General features: G+C 39.2%; 3 protein-coding genes across 3 annotated transcripts; 2 read left to right on the top strand and 1 right to left on the bottom strand.

The window, feature by feature from the left end:
- The first annotated feature begins 1,077 nt into the window (after positions 1–1,077).
- On the top strand, positions 1,078–11,997 carry gnl2 (G protein nucleolar 2). The gene is made up of 16 exons (XM_085178510.1): positions 1,078–1,290; positions 1,918–2,002; positions 2,114–2,208; positions 2,428–2,567; positions 5,237–5,421; positions 5,517–5,583; positions 5,664–5,822; positions 5,921–6,034; positions 7,624–7,752; positions 8,408–8,512; positions 8,970–9,128; positions 9,942–10,049; positions 10,143–10,624; positions 10,998–11,080; positions 11,315–11,394; positions 11,550–11,997. Exons 1-16 carry the CDS (start codon positions 1,227–1,229, stop codon positions 11,691–11,693), a joined length of 2,199 nt encoding a protein of 732 aa, XP_085034636.1. The 5' UTR covers positions 1,078–1,226; the 3' UTR covers positions 11,694–11,997.
- Positions 11,998–12,056: 59 nt separating this feature from the next.
- On the bottom strand, positions 12,057–13,772 carry dnali1 (dynein, axonemal, light intermediate chain 1). The gene is made up of 6 exons (XM_085178519.1): positions 13,563–13,772; positions 13,148–13,284; positions 12,910–13,079; positions 12,633–12,811; positions 12,219–12,383; positions 12,057–12,132 (listed from the first exon to the last, which is right to left on the bottom strand). Exons 1-6 carry the CDS (start codon positions 13,641–13,643, stop codon positions 12,097–12,099), a joined length of 768 nt encoding a protein of 255 aa, XP_085034645.1. The 5' UTR covers positions 13,644–13,772; the 3' UTR covers positions 12,057–12,096.
- Positions 13,773–13,990: 218 nt separating this feature from the next.
- snip1 (Smad nuclear interacting protein) lies at positions 13,991–17,353 on the top strand. The gene is made up of 4 exons (XM_085178517.1): positions 13,991–14,475; positions 14,677–14,803; positions 15,159–15,700; positions 15,892–17,353. The coding sequence occupies exons 1-4, from the start codon at positions 14,267–14,269 to the stop codon at positions 16,142–16,144; spliced, it is 1,131 nt and encodes a 376-aa protein (XP_085034643.1). The 5' UTR covers positions 13,991–14,266; the 3' UTR covers positions 16,145–17,353.
- Positions 17,354–18,893: the final 1,540 nt, after the last annotated feature.

The following is an 18,893-nucleotide window of genomic DNA, read 5'->3' as shown; positions in this document are numbered from 1 at the left end:
GGGCTGAGGTCGGCATTCACTCAAGCTTTATTATCACTCTGGGTTTTTGGCTAGCTTAACATTAATAGTCAGTACTTGTATTATCATGAACAAGGCGAATGGACATCTATAAAGAGTGGACCTTAGCAAGCTCGCGGACACTGAAATGCTTAATTAATCATCTCAGGATTATGCTCATTTGCATGTCCTGCCCTACAGAAAACCTACGTTACCTGTTGGAAGTTGGAAGGTCTGGCTACTGTGGTCTCCATTAATCAGCTTTGTCATTACTCTGGGATCCGTGGTCGCTTTTTGTAGCATGCTGTCTGTGCAGATGCTTGCAAAGAACTGAAGTTTTTCTAGCAATATAAAGCAGAATTTATGGTAGGTAGGGCAGAGAGAGTGCATTTGCTGTCCGCTTTTTTTATGCATGCAGTGAGCTCTGTTGTCAGATGGAGACAGTGTACAAAGTATGTGACCAGTCTTTGGGCCAATCTTGTTGGTGTTATTACTGGTCCATGAGCATTGAAAACACTGAAAAGTGTCCCTGCAACCACTGTCTGTTTTTCATTATTTCATTTTTGATCTTTGAAGATTTTTTCTTTTGTGTGTGTGTGTGTGTGTGGTTCTCAACCAATCAACATTGGGCAGTCGAACACCTGCCCTCTCCCAACAAACTACGATAAATCCCGCTTAATGCGGCTGCTTCTGCCCTGGATGCAGTTTGCGCTTTACCATTGCGCTCTTGTCATTTTGTGCAGTAAAAATAAAAGTAATATCTAAATATATCTCTGCAGATCTCTCTACCGTTTTTCCTCCTCTATGAACTGAAATCAGTTGATTGTAGCACAGGAGCGCAAAAAGAAAAAAAAAAAGCACATTTGTTTGATGTTCTTTCTATCCACCCAGCCTGTAGATAACTGAAGAAACGTCAATGTACTTCAACAGACGCCCTCTGCAGGTAGACAGTTAGTAGCTGTCCACAGACTGACAACGCGTTACCGCCGCAGAACCATAATTTCCCTTTAAGTATACTCGAGGCTTTACTTACCTCCTAAGTACGCACGCAGGAGCTTTCTGATTGGTTCTCGCCTCCGTCGCTCTATTGATGATGTCCTTCCTGTTCACCCTAAGAACACGTGTAGGGTGTACATTTTCGAGCTGAGGGGAATAACGGCAACAAAACATCGCCGTTCAGACACCTTCGTATTTTTTCTGTGGAAGGCTTTACCGAGTAAGAGGGCAACATGGTGAAGACACGGTACAAGGGGAAAAGCTCAATAAACCCCTCGACATCCAGCAGCAACCCCGGTGAGCTAACTGTCCCATTAGCCAAACTGCTTGTTTACAGCTAATGCTAATTGTTGCTAGTCATTGTCAGAGAAAGTCATTTTTGCGTTATTTTAGATAATAATAGCGTTCCGTATCAAAATAAGACTTCACAGCGGTGTGATGAATCTAAAACATAACTTACACTGTTGCGTACACTGTAGGAAGATACAGCCTTTTAGGTTTTGTCGTGTCAAACACCTGTTTTATGAAAGTTAAACATATTTACGGTAAAATCTGAGCTACAATCTTGGGGTGGAAAATGATGCTCCTTTAAAAATGAACGTGTACTGTGTGTCTGGTTAGTAGTCATAACTAGCAATGCAGTATGTCTTGATAGGAATTATAAAGTTACGTGTTTGTATAAGCTGTTAACAGCACTATACCGGCACCATACACTGAAACCCAGTCATTTGTTCAGCACATTTAAAACTGTTTAAGGTAATAAAACATGAATGTTGTTGCACGGTCCTTAAAAAAAATCAGAGGCCTTAGTTGATTATAAATATGGTATTCCCTAGTAATAAATTGACTAACCAGTAAGTGCATTGTAATAACATGTGGGTTTCGTTAATGAGCCATTAAAGTAAGCATAAATTTATTCGACAGATCGAGCCAAAGGTGCTGGTGGAAACAACATGAGGGACCGAGCCACTATCAAGCGCCTGAATATGTACAGGCAAAAACAAAGATGGTATGCAAATATTTTTCTTTTCTTTTTCTTTTCTTTTTTTATTGATATAGTTTACTGTTACAATGTAACGTAAGTGATATGTCGAGAATTAAAGAGATCTTTTGTCCACAGTGATAGCCGTGGAAAAGTTGTCAAACCTTTACAGTACCAGTCCACAGTAGCTCCGGGAACTGTTGCCAGAGTTGAACCTAACATCAAATGGTTTGGTGAGAAATGTCTTTACTGTTGTGTATGTTATAATGTATACTGTAAATGTAATTAAATTGGAGGTAATACCATTTGCTCATATGGTATGTTTAAACATCTTGTTTGAAATATTGTCAGTTGAATTTGTAAAAAAAAAAAAAAAAGTTCACTACAATAATACCATATCATTTTTATTCTTATTATATGACTATCCCATATTTCTATACTCTGTATTTAAGCAAATACCCGTGTGATCAAGCAGTCATCCCTCCAGAAATTCCAGGAGGAGATGGAGGCAGTAAAGAAGGATCCATATCGTGTGGTGATGAGACAAAGCAAATTGCCTATGTCCCTTTTGCACGATAGAGTCAAAGCCCATGTGAGTATAAAGGCTTTAAAGCTTATTCTTTAAAAGAAAACATTTTCATTGTTCGTTTGTTTTTATTTGTTGTTCTTATAGTGTGCCAGTTCATTTTAGTGAGGCTCTCAAGAAGGAATGCAACATTGTAAGATTTTTATTATATATGTATTGTTATGAACAGTAAGAAATGTGCAAATAGCAGAAAGAGATTATAAAGATTATAAATTATAGGAAATGTGTGGTGGTGCGTGTGGTGATGTGATGTGATGTGTGGGAGAGTCCAGTTCATTTAACGAAAAATATTGAATTTGTTGTTTAGGAATTACATGTATTTTTATCCATAGTCTTCCATTTTCAGAGGCTCAGAAAAAAGAAATAATAATAACTGGATGTGAAACGCTGTCAGGTACTGTCAGCTATAGACCTAACTGTATAATTAAAATGCAAACCTTGGGATCTAAACATGATAACAAAATAATAGCAAAACAACCAATTGTGTCAACAAGGGTAAAAAAACAAAAACAAGAGATTTAAAAGAGGACACACAGTTTGCCTGCCTGAGATGTCTAACCATGGCATTACTGGGCGTAGGGATCCAGACAACAAAGGCCAACTACTGCAATAAGAAAACACAAGTAAGCCTTCCAGGATCTCTAACAGCAGCTCATGGGGAGTTAGCTGGTTCCAGCTATGGTGTGGAGGCGAGTCTTTATCGGCTACCTCAGAATTTTAATAAAGGTCAGCAAGGATTGATGTAATATGTCACTTTTCCAAGTATGTGTTAATAGCCTGGCAAAATAAAGTGCATTGCATTGATAACAGTATAATGGCAGCATTTATTAAGCTTGCTTTCTCAGGGTTTTACAGGCAACTTCTTAATTGCCCCTTGGGGATAAATAAAGTCTTCTGATTCTGAAACGGCAGATGCCAGGGAGTGTACTTCATCTGACACTGCTTTCTAGTTCAGTATGGATGGAGTGTACATGAAAGTCGGCACAGAGCCGGTGACAAAATTAATGTTTAAAGAACAAGGCCGCAGAAGAAAAGAATAACTTAATATTAGATAGCTGTCTCTGCAAGTAAGGCTGTTTGGTCAGCTGAGAATGTAAGGAGTCTAAAAATAACTTAGACATTGCATTATTTCAAACATTAATAAGCAACGCACCCTCAATAAAAGAGAAACTAATAATGTGGTTCGTGCTGAGGCTAAAAGGATAAGTTTCCATGGATTTGAAGTAAATCAGCTGCAGGGTATTTTGGGGTATCCTATTCTTATTTCAGCGAAGCAGGCAGACATCAAAGGTAAAGGGCTACATGTGGGTGGGGGGGGGGGGGGGAATCAACCGAAACTGCTCTAGCAAACACACTTCTTCACGTTACTTTATAAGATGTTGTGGTCTGGTGTATCTTCTGATACAGTAGCTGAGCTCAGTTCAAGGAAAACTGATATACCTCTTTGCACATAGGTCTAAACTTGCTTACGACAGTGGGATTAAGAGAGTGATTCTTTTAAAGGGGTTAACAAGTGGCATGTTTAAAATTTGAGTAGCAAATAACCAGTAAGTGGAATGCGTTTAATAATGACTAAAGTAAGTAATGCAGATAAAGATCATAGCTATTTTTGTCTGTGTGAGTAAACTCTTTCTTGGGGCTTCATGAGGTGAGACGAATAAGAGGACTCACTTTAATCCTCATACAATTTTTCCTCTGCCCTACTGTGAACCTGAATGTACTGGCTTACACTAGGCACGAGAGAGCTGCCTTCATCCAGACTTGGATTTTTTTTTTTCCCTTCAACATAACCAACACAGTTCTAAATAAAATCCAGTTCTTGTTCCATGTTTCATGAAGTTGAGGCATTTCTTAGAGTGTGAAAGAGTTCAAAATAATCTCTTAATTCATCTCCGGGTTACCAGAAGATGACCTTTTATTATTTTTATTAATATTACAATTATGTAACTAAATGGCACAGAAGTGCTAGTAAAGTATGAAAGTGCTCTGTAATCTTAATGTATGATCACTGAATGACCAGTGGAATGATATTGCTCCAAAAGGCAGACAAATTAAGCAAGAGCCAGTGGTTCAGTCAGAAAAATGTGTTTTCAAACAACCAGAGTGCTTTTTAGGACCTCTTGGCAGATAGTTGAGGTGACCTGAGGCTGTAAACAGTGTTGTTTCTGACTAACCTGCTCCTCCCCCCCTCATGGCAGTTTTGCAATAGAGGTATGGCGTGTGTTTTAAGATCGCTGGAACACTTAATCAGCACTGGCATAGTCTTTGCTGTTTCACTGGCTTTGTTGCATATTTGGGTGTTCTGTTTAATATATTCATTTATTGTGTGATTCTGACTGAAACTGTTGGAGAGCTGTTTGTGACTGTATCACAAACTATGTTTTAACATTGAAAAAAAAGATCTTTATGTTTCCTCTCTGCTTAAATACAGCATGATAATGTTACATTTAAATGGATTTTGCAGTCCAGCTTCAACATCTGGATCCTTTAAGTGTGTTGTTCATGCTGGAAAGAACAAAGTCCAAACTTAATAAAACCACAGTCATAATTCTATCTGATTTTGTAAATACATAATATAAGGTCCTGCTGTAAGTATATTACTGGCAGAGCTATTCGCTGTTAATATAAAAACTTTTTTTTTAATCACAAAATGTTCTATCTTTCTATAATTGCAGAACTCTAAGGTTCACATTCTAGACACGGAGGGTTTTGAGAACACTTTTGGACCGAAGGCTCAAAGGAAGAGGCCCAGTCTCGTTGTGGGCGATGTCAAGGACCTTGTAGAGCAAGCTGAGGCCTCAGCCCTAAGTTATAATGCAGAAAATGACAAAGACCTGGTTACCGAGGACACAGGGGTCCGGTAAGAATTTTCTTTTTTTTCTTTTTTCTTTTTAAATGCATTTTTTTCACATTTAAAGTGCCGTTAAATCCCTGCTACTTTTTTATTCACTAAAGGGCGGAAGCACGTGAGGAGATTTTCAAAAAGGGTCAGTCCAAGAGAATCTGGGGAGAACTTTACAAGGTATCGTCTCCACCTTGTGTAGTATGTTAGTGCAGTAAAGTGTTGTGTGGTCATTCTCGAGTCCTCTTTTATTTTTACAGGTGATTGACTCATCTGATGTCATCATCCAAGTGCTGGATGCCCGAGATCCTATGGGAACACGGTCTAAGAGCATTGAAACGTATCTAAAGAAAGAGAAATCCTGGAAACATCTGATCTTTGTTCTAAACAAGTGTGACCTTGTGCCCACCTGGGTCACGGTAAGATATTTACAGCACACCCCTCTGGTTTCCTGTATGACTGGTTGTAGTTGTCTTTTCTTAGTATTAAACTTGGTCTCTGCTCATTGTTAAACCAGAAACGTTGGGTGGCTGTTCTGTCTCAAGAATATCCCACTTTGGCTTTCCATGCCAGCCTCACAAACTCATTTGGTAAGGGCTCTCTCATCCAGCTGCTCAGGCAGTTTGGCAAGGTAAGCAAATGCTTTTTGTTCGAAATGCAAAAACTTTCACCAATAAAATATTTGAGTTGTTTTATTATATAGAGTTTTAAAAAATACATTTATCATCATGTTGTTGTGCAAGATAATAGATTTGTCAACTGGTAGTAATTTGTAACAACTTAATGTGTATATAGCTGTGAACACAATATCTGATGCTTAATTAGGTTAGCTGGGACACTGTAGGCATTTAATGAGCAGTATTTAATGTTTTAATGTTAGAGTCACAGACATTGGAATAAACATATCTGTTTGATGACAAGCTACATTGGTTTGTCAATTGTGCATTATTATTGTTTTGCATCATATTTCCTTTAGATTTTTAAAGGAATATGCTTTAAGTTATTTACATTGACACAATATATTAATTTAGCTGCAGTAAACCACAACAGTGGAGTTTCAATCAAGCTGTAACTGAAGATTGACAGGCTGTCTGCTTTAAATCAAGGGGTTTACCAAAAGTATTGCATTTACCGTTTTTAAATCACATCCATATACAGTCCCCCATTTTCAGAGGCTCAAATGTAATTGGCTAATTGACTGAAAGGTAGTTTCATGGTTAGGTGAGTCCCGTTCCCTTGTTATTCCATGACAAATTAAACAGATAACTTATTCGGATCATTTCCAACAAGGTACAAACCACTGGTTACAAACATTAAAAGGGAAGGTTAGACCATATCAGAGGACATGTGAAAGAGTCTCCACAGTTCTGGAAAACAAATCACTGAAAACCGAGATGAACTTTTATCAGAGTAATGGATAGAGAAAAGTATAGAGAAGGAGAGAAACAGCTCATGAGCTGATTAATCCCACATTATATTTCAAACATAGTAGAAGCAATGTCATAACATGGACATGTATGGCTGCCAGTGGACATGGACCACTTGTGTTTACTGATTATGTGACTGCGGATAGAAGTAGCAAAATGAATTTGCACTTCACTGCGCAAATGGATAATGACCCAAAACATACTGCAAAAGAAACCCAAGAGATTCTCAAGGCAAATAAATGGAATATTCTTCACTGGCCAAGACAGTCACCTGATCTCAACCCAACATGAACATGCTTTTGAGTTACAGAAGACAAAACTGAAGCTGTTTTTCAAAAGAGGGCAGCAGCTGAAGACAGCTGCAGTAAAGGCCTGGTACACCATGTGAAAGAAGGATATGTAGCATCTGGTGATGTCCATTAGTTCTAGACTTCAGGCTGTCTTTCTGAAGTTACTTTTCAGCTTCTGAAAATGGGGAACTGTGTATAAAAATGGCAGTAATTCCTGAACATTTAACTTGGTGCATTTTTGTCAAACCACTTGAATTAAAGCTGAAATGAAGCACTTTTTTTTATCCACTGTGGTGGTCTACAGAGGCTAAACTACAAAGAATGCTTCATTGTCCCAAAACTGTGCTGTGTTCGACACAGTTACAACCATAACATTAGATTATGTATTGTCCTGACTGCCCTGGCAGCATACTTGAGAAAAGCTTGAAAGAGACAACAGAGGAATTACATCCCTTCAAAGAGGACAGACAAAGACTTCCTGACTTTATTTTTCCCTCACGCAGCTCCACACAGACAAAAAACAAATAAGTGTGGGTTTCATCGGATATCCAAATGTTGGAAAAAGCTCGATCATCAACACTCTGAGGTCAAAGAAGGTTTGCAATGTTGCACCCCTCGCTGGAGAAACGAAGGTAAAATCAATGTATCGTATTAACTATACAGTAGTTAGGTTCACGTGATTATATTTTGGGTCAAAGTCCCGTTGCTGCTTAATGGAGTCATTGTTGATGGCTTCAGTAACAGAAGCAGTCTACCCTCTGTTTTTAAAAATATAACTGAAAAACTAAGCGGAGAGTAAAAGAGTAAAAACAACCATTTTTTTACCCTTCATTTCCTCTCTCTTCATCTGTTTATCCTTTTTGGAAACAAATGAAGGGTTGAAACCTTGGCGTACAAAGACCGGTCAAAGGGAAAGTCAGGGAAAAATAGCTTTACCTTTAGAGCCAAAATTGTAAGCTTGGACTATAACCGAGCAGAGATTTTTCTGCACACCTATCCAGTGACTCTCATAGGCCTGTGGCCAGCAGTGCTTTATTTCCCACCTTGTGTTTAATTCTCAGCACATACTCAGCAATTACGAAAGCCAAACAAGGTTATGATCCGTAGCACTTTCATAGATCACGTACATTTTGCTTTCCCACTTATAATTCTTTCAGCAGTTTTTCCTTGTTTTAAGATTTTATATCAAATGATACCAACAAGGTGAAATGTGTTTCTCATCGTTTGTGAAACGGAATTTCATGGACCACACATACAGCGTTAATCTTTCTCTGTCTTTTGTTTAAGGTGTGGCAGTACATCACTTTGATGAGGCGCATCTTCCTCATTGACTGCCCTGGTGTTGTCTACCCCTCAGAAGACAGTGAATCTGATATTGTTTTGAAAGGAGTAGTAAGTCTGTTTTTTAAAGTTTATTCCAATTTATTTTTTTTAATTAATTAATTTGATTGAGGTTTTTTTTTTTATGTCTGCCACTGCAGTATAATAAGAAGGGTGTTTCCCATAATTTCCCATAAAACTGGGAAAAACAATAACATCTGAAAATCTAAGCACAGATCCGAGAAATGGTGTCCTGGTAACTTAGTATAATCCACCGAACTGTTAATGTTGTATTTTTAACAGTCCCGAGGATTCTGAGAATAACGAACTGAGACTTTAAAGTGGTTTGGTCTTCATAATGCTAATACCCAACTGTTTTTAAAAATGTCTTTATCTGCTCTATTTCTGATCCTCGGGATCCTTGTGGGGCATCCGAGGTTCAGCATTTCACCCTTAAAGTCAGCGTAACTGAAAGGTTGCACGTTCACGTCTTAAAGTACTCATCTTTTTCTTTCCCCTTTTTGCAAAGGTTCAAGTGGAAAAGATCAAGAACCCAGAGGAGCACATCGGTGCAGTACTGGAGCGGGCCAAACCAGAATACATTCAGAAGACCTACCGCATCCCTACTTGGAACTGTGCTGATGACTTTCTTGAGAAACTGGCGTTTCGCACAGGGAAACTTTTGAAGGTTCATTTTCTTATTTAGAGGCTATACTTGAAAATTGCTTTGTATATTTTTCCAAACATTTGCTTTATAAGATCTGATGATATAAAAAAATATATAATTTTATAGCTACAATGGAGCATTTAAACTCATCATATGTGTAAGAGGTAATGGTTAAGGTTTATTTTTCAGCCTGGGTATTTATTGTGCTGTTTTTCTAGAAACAAGTGTTTTAATGCCTCTGTGTAGTTTTGTGGGGAAGTTAATGACTGCTGACTTTGCTGCAAAAGCAGGTCTTACAAACATTTTTCCCCTTAAAGTTGTGTTCCTACCAACTTCATTGTTGCACATTTCTCCCATGTATTTGAATTTAGGACTCTCCTTGAGCCTTATTTCTCTCTAAAAATGCTGTACTGTCTTGACATTTACTCTGAAATACGGCGTAGGCAGAAATCTAGAGAAGGCAGGACTGAAACAAAAACAGCCCTCCCCCCCAGAAGAGCTTGGGTCTTATGTATGTGTTGTGTATGCATTTAAAAAAGTTACATTCACTTCATTCTCTACATAGGACACGATGAGCTCTTATTTACCAGATGGAAACTCTCTGCTTAACTGATTGTACCGCCAAACTTTCTTTCTGCTTGGACTCTCTCCTTTCACTGCCAAATGTTTAAGTCTGAAAATAGAGTCCAGAAGAGCTGCAGGGCTACAGCTGCCTCTGAAACACTAGATATATATATATATTTTTTTTAAATGTATTTATTTATTGCTGCCTACTTCAGCTTTAAATCACTAAGTCTTAAGATGTCTTAGCAATCTCTTCTTGTTTTTGTACAGGGCGGTGAGCCAGATCTCGCCACAGTCTCTAAAATGGTATTGAATGACTGGCAGAGAGGACGTATCCCCTTCTTTGTGAAACCCCCTGGACCTGAAGGAGATCAAGAGGTAAGATTACACTGAATTTCTCTCTAGGGCTTTTAAAGCACACCAAACTGTGCCCTCAGTGTAAACCTGTTTTTATTGCTGTGTTTTCGCTAGGATGAGAAGCCACTGCCAGTTGCAGGACCGTCGGAGGTAGTAGAGCATGTGCAGAAGGAACAACCAGACAATCCGGACGCCATCTCAGAGGAACGTGAGGAAGAACAGCAGAGACAGAAGGAACAGGTCCAGAAGATTCTGGCTAATGTCAGACAAAACTTTGGCAAAATCAGTGTGGCTCCAGAGTTCAGCGAGGAAGACTTAGTTCCCATGGACCTGCCTGATCTGGACATGTCAGATTTTTCTGGCTCTGATGGTGAGGAAGATGAGGGCACAGAGGAAAACGAAGGCAAAGAGGAAGATGCGACAAGCGTTGAACCAGCTGATGAAGTGACTGACATCTCTGAGCCCACAACCTCTCAGACTGAAAAGACAAACGGCAGCAAGAGTTCACGGGAGGTCATACGTGAGCTGGATGTGAAAATCGCCAAGTACAAGCAGTTTCTGGACCGAGCCAAATCCAATCGCTTCTCTGCAATCCGGTCAGTCTGCTCAAGCCCAAACCTCACTCGCATATTTTCTTTGTCTTGTGTACTGCCACCATTGTGTTTCGTCCAGTAACGTAATGTGAAGTTGTCAGACATAGAGATGCCACGCATTTTAGGTGGTTCGTGCTAACCAGCCTTGAAGCTGCTGATGACTAGCAGTGATCATTTTGATGCCATAACGTTTGTGTCTTTTGTGTTCTTTAATGCTTGTGTTGAATTTCAGCACACACTGAAGAACAAAGTCAAGTAACTGCTGTATAGTTAATCTGAGCCTAATTTAATTACTGTTCATTTCAGCTGACCCCAACAGGGATAAACTGTTTGCCTTGTTTTGTAATGATTTACTTTTTTCCATTTCCTTGGACAGGATACCTAAGGCGCTTTCTGACAAAGTGTTCACAGACATCAAGACTAAACAGTCAGCAGCGACTAAGCAAGCACAGAAGAAAGGTAGTCAGTCAGCTTGTTTGTTATGACTTTGTATGGTTCTAGATGTAAAAATAATTTGGGAAAGGCTTTATCAGATGTGGCTAAGGTCCAATAAACCTTCTGCAGTTCCAACAGAATAATCAATTACTGATATTTATCAACTTGATATTTTGCACAAACTTTAGATTTGAATGGGTACGTCAAGTTAACATTCAGGCAGTGACATCAGATCTGTTCATCTTTCTTTGAATTCAGCTCCAAACCAGAGGGGTAAAAAGAGGAAAGCTGAGGAGGGTGAGGACCTGGCCCAGCCGAACAGACTCACGTCTAAACAGGTATGCGGTGTTTGTTCTCTCTGATGTCAAACAGGCCAGATTTCTCTGGTGAATGTTCTTACTGATGTAACATTGTAAATGAAAAGCTCTGGTCTTTTTTAGAAGAAGATTTCACTTTTTTTCCTCTTCTGTTTCTCTTTTATCTTTCTCTACAGAGAAGAGCAATGGATCGTGCTCAGAGGACGAAGAAAGTTGGCGTACGTTATTATGAAACTCACAATGTGAAGAACAAGAACAAGAACAAAAAAATCCCAGCATCAGGCACAGAAGGTCAAAATGCCAAGAAATCGAAGAACTAGACTGGAGTTGAATAAAATAAAATAAAACACACATGTAAGAAATCTGTATCTAAATTAGCCTGAAGCTATTTTTATTGGGATAAAAAAGGTTGGCAGAAGGTGGAACACTAAGGTGATCTTAATCAACTTGATGCCTTATCTTCATGACTGTTGTAACTTTGTCCCCTCAGTGCAGAACTGTATTTGAATGACATTTCATTCATCATTTACAAGTGTACTGCTCTCTTGACGTTCAAGAGCAATGTGCAGTAGTTGTTTGAAGTGTACTTGTTATGCCAGAACAATAAAACATTTGTAAATTACACTAAGTTTTTACTTTAATGTATCATTAAGCAATAAGATGAATTACAAATGAACACAATCTTGTACAGAGAAATGCCAGCTTAGTGTTTGTTTTGTTTATTTACTTCTTTGGTGCAATTATCTCTTCCAGTTGAGCCTGAAAAGAAAAAAGGGGTGGTTAAGAAATCTTTAGACAACACAATCTACAAGAATTATTCTCTGATATGTAATTGAAAAAGTCACCTTAAGCTGTTGGTTGGTTCTCTTTAGGAACTGGATCTCGTCATCGTGCCTCTTTTCCTCTAGCTGTCGCTTTTCAGCTTCTATCTTCTCAACTGTTTCACATTTAGCCTTCTCTTCATTCAGCGCCTTCTTCAGTTCTTGTTTCTCGTTCTCTAGCTCCAAAATCTGCCCGTATAACAACACATACGTGTGAGTTTGTTATTGATGCAGGGTCAATCCTGTAAAAAGCACTGCAGCCACTGTCATTGTACAGTAACTGTAAAATAGAGAAATTGTGCTCTCTGCTGGACTCCTAGCTAAATGACAGCTGAATGAGTGGCGAAGTAAATTTCCCAGCATCTATAAATTGCTTAGTATTAAAAATATATATTGTGACCCTGTATTTGTAACTCATAAGGAACCTGATATCCTTACTCTGTTTTTCATATCAGCTTCGCCCTTCTTAGCCTGCAGTGCCTTTCTCATGCCGTAAGCTATGCTGCTTTCATACACGGTCTGGTAGGCAGCAATGGTCATCTGAATCTCATCTCTGACCAGCCACAATAGCATACCCCTCTCAGCGCAGTTGATGGTTACCTGTCTGATTAATTCATCTTAAAAGAAAAAGAATGACAAGAAAACTTATGTGATTTATTGTATTTATGTGTATTGATTCTACCTTCTATAATCAGCAACATCTCAGCTTCCTTACCAAAACACTGGGAATAGAGCTCCCTGCGGATAGGGCAGATTCCTGTTTCTTTGGCCTGTCTTTGCTGCAGTTTTGTGTCTAGGAGTTCTTCTAGGTGCAACACATCTGCTCTCGTACAAGGTGTACTGGATACTTTCTGCACCCACAGTTGGTTTCCCTCCATCCACTCCCTGTAAGAGGAAAATTTGAAAAGTTCTGAACTTGCTGAAGAACACGCTATGGATAGGAAAAACTGTACCTGGGTGGGAGGATTGAATTGAGGATCTCCTCATTTTCCTGCTTAGTAGCCTCAGTAGACGCTGATTTTGGTTTAGGAGGTGGTGGAACAGGTGTAGAGTCAATGGGCTGCTGAGGGCTTACTTTCAAAGGGCGTCCCTGTAGTGACAGATGTTTCATAAACTATCAGACAAACATATTATTACCCTGATTTGATTTTTTTAAATGACTGATACATTTTCGTAAATCTATTATAAAATACACCTTACAGAACCACCTTGTAACTGTGTATGCATACAAATATATTAGTGGATGTAAGTATAATTGCATTAAGCTTTAATCAGACTCTCGGGACCTTGGATAGCATAACTTTTACATTAATCTCAAATCTATCCCTGAGACTTGTGCCATAAACACGGCTGGCTCGATAAACTCACCTTTGGTGATTTTCTGTCTGTGCTTTTGTTGACCAGAACTGGATTGTCGTATTTCAGCAGCGTGTCAGCTGGAGGAATCATTGTCGTTTACAATAGAGGAATAGAATAAACGTATACAGTAAAACCTGAAACGTCTTGGTCTAGCGTTTAGTTACAGAAAGTTCACGCTCATTGTTTGGGTTGTCCTGGCAACAATGTCCGCTACGTTTTAATGTGTGCGAGCGGAATCAGCGCTTAGCTCCAGCGAGTACAGGCTAGTGACACTTTTTTTTAATCCTTTTGAGATAAATGCATTTTTATCAGTATTTTAAAAAAAAAATCGATTTAAAAGAGCCAAGTGGGATGTTTGTTTGTTTTTTACTTTTACCACCTTGTGTAACTTTTACTTTTACTATGCCTGTTTTGTTTGTTTTGTGTTTACAGGCTGCATCGAGTAAAAGTAATGTGTGTTAAACGAATATGTAAATAATGAAAGAAGGTTCCAGCTTTTCCAGCTTTTTCAATACACTAAATATTTAGGCTGTACAGGAAATAAACTGGCCGGCATCTCATGTCGGAACCAACGTGAGACATGAACACATGCGGAGCTTAATTCTCGGTGAACCTCGGGAACCGGAAGTGCGTGATCTCGGCGTAACGGGCGAAGTTTGTTACATGCCGAGGCTTTTGTTTTTTTGTACATACAGTGGTGTGGTTGAAAATGTATGCTTTTTAGGTTATACAACGGTCGATTTGAGAGAATTATTTTAAGCATGGCCAAAGAGAAGCGACACAGGAGAAGAGAAAGCCCGGAGCGTGAAGCCGAAGTAAAGATAAAGCAGGAGAAACTGAGCCCTGCTAGGCCACAGAGATCACGCCGCTCCAGGTCGAGATCCCCCGGCAACTCCAGTCCACAGAGAGGAGGAACGAGTCGGTGTGTGCACTAAAGTTATCATACCACCTTAATTTTGTCACATGTGTCATATTGATCAACTTGACAACCGTGATAGAGTCAGTTTTTTTGAGTATATCGCTGTAGTACTTACTTGGGCTAGCTACAGCCACTAGTTGCATCTCAACGGTGGGAAATGTCGTGTGGACGGTCGCTTAATACTCTATTGTGTTCTTCATTTAGGTCACCTGCTAGGACGAGGGACCGTTCACCAGGTAGACGGGGAACCTCTCCTGCCAGAAGAAGCAGCAGATCTCCGAGAAAAAGGAGAAGCCGTAGTCCTCACCATGGGGATGTCAGAGTAAAGCGGGTGATTAGTTTCAAATTATTGGGAAACATTTTGCAATTCAGCAGCACCACTGGAGTGTAAAGTGATCTAGGTGGTATAAAGTACTCATCTGGAATTTACCACACAGAAGCTTGTGTAACCCAAGTGCTAGTCAGATAGTAATAACAGTCTGAGGCAGTCTGTTTTCTGTGTAGAGAGCCAACATTGGGCTACAGTTGTCCCATTTTTAATGTTTTTTCAGAGGCATCTGGCAGTAATGACAATATATGTCAAACAAACTAGAGCCCACTATTCCATACTGAAGGGTAATACAGTACAATATAATTAACTACTCAAAAATGTAACTGTGTAAGTATTCTCTAAATATATGTCACAGGAACGGGATGAGCATAGAGCTAGCGGCGACGAGAGAAGAAGAAGAAATGAGCAACCAGAGGACAGACGGAGTAGGTGGGAATCTGATAGACCACGGGAGAGAGAGCGCGGTGGGGAGAGGCATAGGGAGCGAAATGCTCTTGCCTCTCAACAAGCTGAACGACAGCAGCAAGATGAGAGACGCAGGGAAAATCGCCAGCGACGTGAAGAAAACCAAGAGCGAGACTTGGGGAGGTCAGAAGAAGAGGGTGATGAGGCAAGCGCTGCTCCTGCTGTGAAAGAGAAGCCAAACTTCGAACTTTCAGGGGCACTCACAGAAGACACAAACACATTTCGGGGAGTGGTGATCAAGTACAACGAGCCGCCTGAGGCTCGGATTCCGAAGCGTCGATGGCGACTGTACCCTTTTAAGAATGATGAGGCTCTTCCAGTCATGTACATTCACAGACAGAGTGCCTATTTGTTGGGGCGACAGAGAAGAATTGCTGATATCCCGATTGATCACCCATCCTGCTCCAAACAACATGCAGTATTCCAGTACAGGTAGGAAGAACAGTCATCAGCACATTTTTATTAATTTTTTTAACTCTAGTTTTCTTTTTGATTGAAAAGCGTGCTCAATCTGTGGTGATTACTATTTACTATTGTTGTTGTCCAATATGTTGAATGACTCTTTAGTCGTGAACCCCATTTGCAAATAGATCATGTCCACCATTCTGTCTTCATTTCTGCAGACTGGTGGAGTTTACGCGGGCGGATGGCACCACGGGCCGGAGGGTAAAGCCTTACATTATTGACCTTGGCTCTGGCAATGGCACTTATCTGAACAACCAGCGTATCGAGCCCCAGCGGTACTATGAACTCAAAGAAAAAGATGTCCTAAAGTTTGGCTTCAGCAGCCGTGAATACGTGCTGCTTCACGAGTTCTCGGACACAACCGAGGTGGACGCCAAGCAGGAAGAGGAAGACGAGGGCCTTGATGAGTAAATCGTTCCAACGTACTTGATTGCCGAAGTTCATTCAGGTTAGATAATATCATCATCAAAAACAACAACAACAGAAAAAGAACTGTTTCTGCAGGGAATGGAGCAATAAGTTTGAACTGGTAAATGCAGGAACTGATTTAAATAATGGAACAGGATTTGTTGGTGTATATTGTGTAATTACTGATCTCTTGCTTGAACCTGCCACAGCTGTCTCAAAGAAGACTTTTTCTCAGGTTGTATAATGTCTATGTGATACGTGACGGATCTTACATCTCACATTGCTCGCATTACATTAAGATGTGCTCAGTGACAGATAAAGATATCTCACCAATCTATAGTTATATATTCTATATTTTTTGCGCCACAGCACTGAGTGCAAAGCATAGCTAATCATCTATGTCCATGCTATATGTGTCAGTGTACATTACATTATTGGAATGTGAACTCTAGATTCATGTTTAAAAAGCATTTTTATTGTCAGAGTAAACATTGCAGTATAAGATGTAAGGATATTTCCTTTTCCTTTTTTTGTCTTTGCTTGTAGTGCAGGAAAAATTATTAACGCTGTTGTGTTCCCTTGCACTACTGGAATCTGTATGCACCATTCTTATTTTTGCCCATTCATAGAAGTTCATAGTAAATTTTCATTTTTGTACTGTAAATAAATTTTTGAAGAGTTTTATTGGAGCAAACTGGTGTCCGTTTGTTTCATAAAATGTCCCGTTTTAAAGAGGACAATAGGCACCATAATTATTTAACAAGTGGGTACTATATAGTGGGTAATATAATTTGTTTATGATAATTTAAGCCTTTTAATTACAGTACTCTCTAATAGTCATCATCATCATCATTTATTTATATAGCACTTTAAAAACATACCTGGTAGACCAAAGTGTTGTACAATACAAATATAAATATAGTAATAAAATAGCAAAAACCAGACATAGCAATAAAATTTATTTAAAAAAATGTCAGTCACCCACAGACTTAAAAGCCAGGGAATAAAAATAGGCTTTCAATCTGGACTCAAAAACTGGCACTGATGTAGCTTGTCTAATATGGAGAGGAAGGCTATTCCAAAGCATTGGAGCCGCAACAGAGAACGCTCGGTCTCCTCTAAGTTTTAGCCGTGACTTTGGGACTGAAAGCAACAGTTGCTCAGCTGACCGAAGCAAATGAGTGGGGACACGAGGCCTCAACAAATCAGACAGACCGTTTAGAGATTTAAAAACCAATAAAAGGACTTTAAAACGGATCCTAAATTCAATTGGAAGCCAATGTAGGGAGGCCAAAACCGGAGTGATGTGGTCGAATTTCCTTCTGCCATTTAAAAATCGTGCCGCGGCATTTTGCACTAGTTGCAAGTGTGACAAAGTGCCCTGTCCAACCCCTATTAAAAGAGAATTGCAATAATCCAAATGTGAAGTATCCCTTCATTTCTTTATATTGTGCTAGGAAAATGGGTGCAACAATTTACTGAAAGACATGCAAAAAAAAGTACAGTAAGGCAAAAACAGTTTGTACAGTTCTGTACTATTAAAAGTCGATACTTGATAGAACCGCCTTTATTCCTCAGCACAGCAAAATCTCTTGACACGTCTTTAAGCAGTTTTCTAGGCTTCTTGAAAGACTTCCCTAAGTTTTTCTTTGTATGTTGTCTGCTTTTTGTTTGACAACATTGAGGATCTGGCTCTGGGGAGGCCGATCCATGAGTTTGGGGTTCTGTCTAGGTGTGCTTTTACTGCATTAGCAGTGTGTTTGGCATCATTGTCATGCTGAAAAACAAAGCTGTTGCAAATCTCTCAGGTCCTCTGTCAGATGTTTTGGGGATTTTTTTCTTTCTTATTAAGGACATGATTCCTGAAAATCAGTCACTCCGTATTTCTCCCCTTCCAAGGGCATTCATCGTTTTCCTCTTGTCAAAGAGGAAAAAGATAAAAGATGTCTCATATGTTACTGCCTAATCTTAAATCTGTCTTGACTCGAATATTGTATTACTAGGATCTTTGCTTTATCCAGACTCACAAAGGCTGGTATGTCCTTCTTTCTCACTCGAGCCTTTTGAACGTTAAACCCTGTTCAATAGGATTAAAAAGGTTTTTAACCCTAAACTATTTTAATCGTATTAAAATTGAGTTGATAAAGAAAGGAGAATTAGGAAAGGTAAACCACTCCACAATAAGGCCCGATGGATGGATGCAAACTGCATTTCGTTGCCTTGTACTTGTGACATATGCAATGGCAATAAAGTTGAGTTCTATTCAATTCTATTCATTTTCCAAAACGTACAGCGTACTTACAATGTAAGATGTCGAAATGTTTATTTTTCCGCTAAATAACCAGGAAATTACACTGTATCGCATAATTGCTTGTGCACTACATAGAGTAGTATATTTTTTCCGTGTTTCCTGGAAAAATTACTTGTTGCTCCCTTATTCTGCTATACCCATCTTTAAATATTTATTTATAATTACTTTCTAATTTCAAATAAAACACGCTGAAATTCCATTTAATCAAGGGGAAATTACGCCCTTGGTAGTGTGCCGTATTATAAAGTGTTACCAAAATGACTGTAGATTTCAGAAATCCTTCTAAAAGAAATAAAAGAATCTCATGAATCACATTGTTCTTTGTTTTGTTCTGTGGTTTTTTTGTGCTAATAATACATAATATCTGTAAAAAAAAAAAAAAAAAAGTACCACCTAAACTCACGTGTGCCATACAAATTGAAAGCTGCACACTCCGTCATC

This window comes from Neolamprologus multifasciatus, chromosome 11 (genome assembly GCF_963576455.1).
Source record: "Neolamprologus multifasciatus chromosome 11, fNeoMul1.2, whole genome shotgun sequence".
Taxonomy (NCBI): Eukaryota; Metazoa; Chordata; class Actinopteri; order Cichliformes; family Cichlidae; genus Neolamprologus; species Neolamprologus multifasciatus.
The sequence above is the reverse complement of the archived record's forward strand: the minus strand, read 5'-3'. Positions and strand labels throughout refer to the sequence as shown.

Coding starts and splice junctions, on each gene's coding strand:
- gnl2 (XM_085178510.1), top strand. CDS start 1,227: ATGGTGAAGACACGGTACAAGGGGAAAAGCTCAATAAACCCCTCGACA. Junction 2,568..5,236: donor ACGATAGAGTCAAAGCCCAT/GTGAGTATAAAG, acceptor CTATAATTGCAG/AACTCTAAGGTTCACATTCT. Junction 10,625..10,997: donor AATCGCTTCTCTGCAATCCG/GTCAGTCTGCTC, acceptor TTCCTTGGACAG/GATACCTAAGGCGCTTTCTG.
- dnali1 (XM_085178519.1), bottom strand. CDS start 13,643: ATGATTCCTCCAGCTGACACGCTGCTGAAATACGACAATCCAGTTCTG. Junction 12,812..12,909: donor GCTCTATTCCCAGTGTTTTG/GTAAGGAAGCTG, acceptor TTTTCTTTTAAG/ATGAATTAATCAGACAGGTA. Junction 12,384..12,632: donor AAGCTGATATGAAAAACAGA/GTAAGGATATCA, acceptor TTATACGGGCAG/ATTTTGGAGCTAGAGAACGA.
- snip1 (XM_085178517.1), top strand. CDS start 14,267: ATGCTTTTTAGGTTATACAACGGTCGATTTGAGAGAATTATTTTAAGC. Junction 14,476..14,676: donor CAGAGAGGAGGAACGAGTCG/GTGTGTGCACTA, acceptor TTCTTCATTTAG/GTCACCTGCTAGGACGAGGG. Junction 14,804..15,158: donor GGGATGTCAGAGTAAAGCGG/GTGATTAGTTTC, acceptor TATATGTCACAG/GAACGGGATGAGCATAGAGC.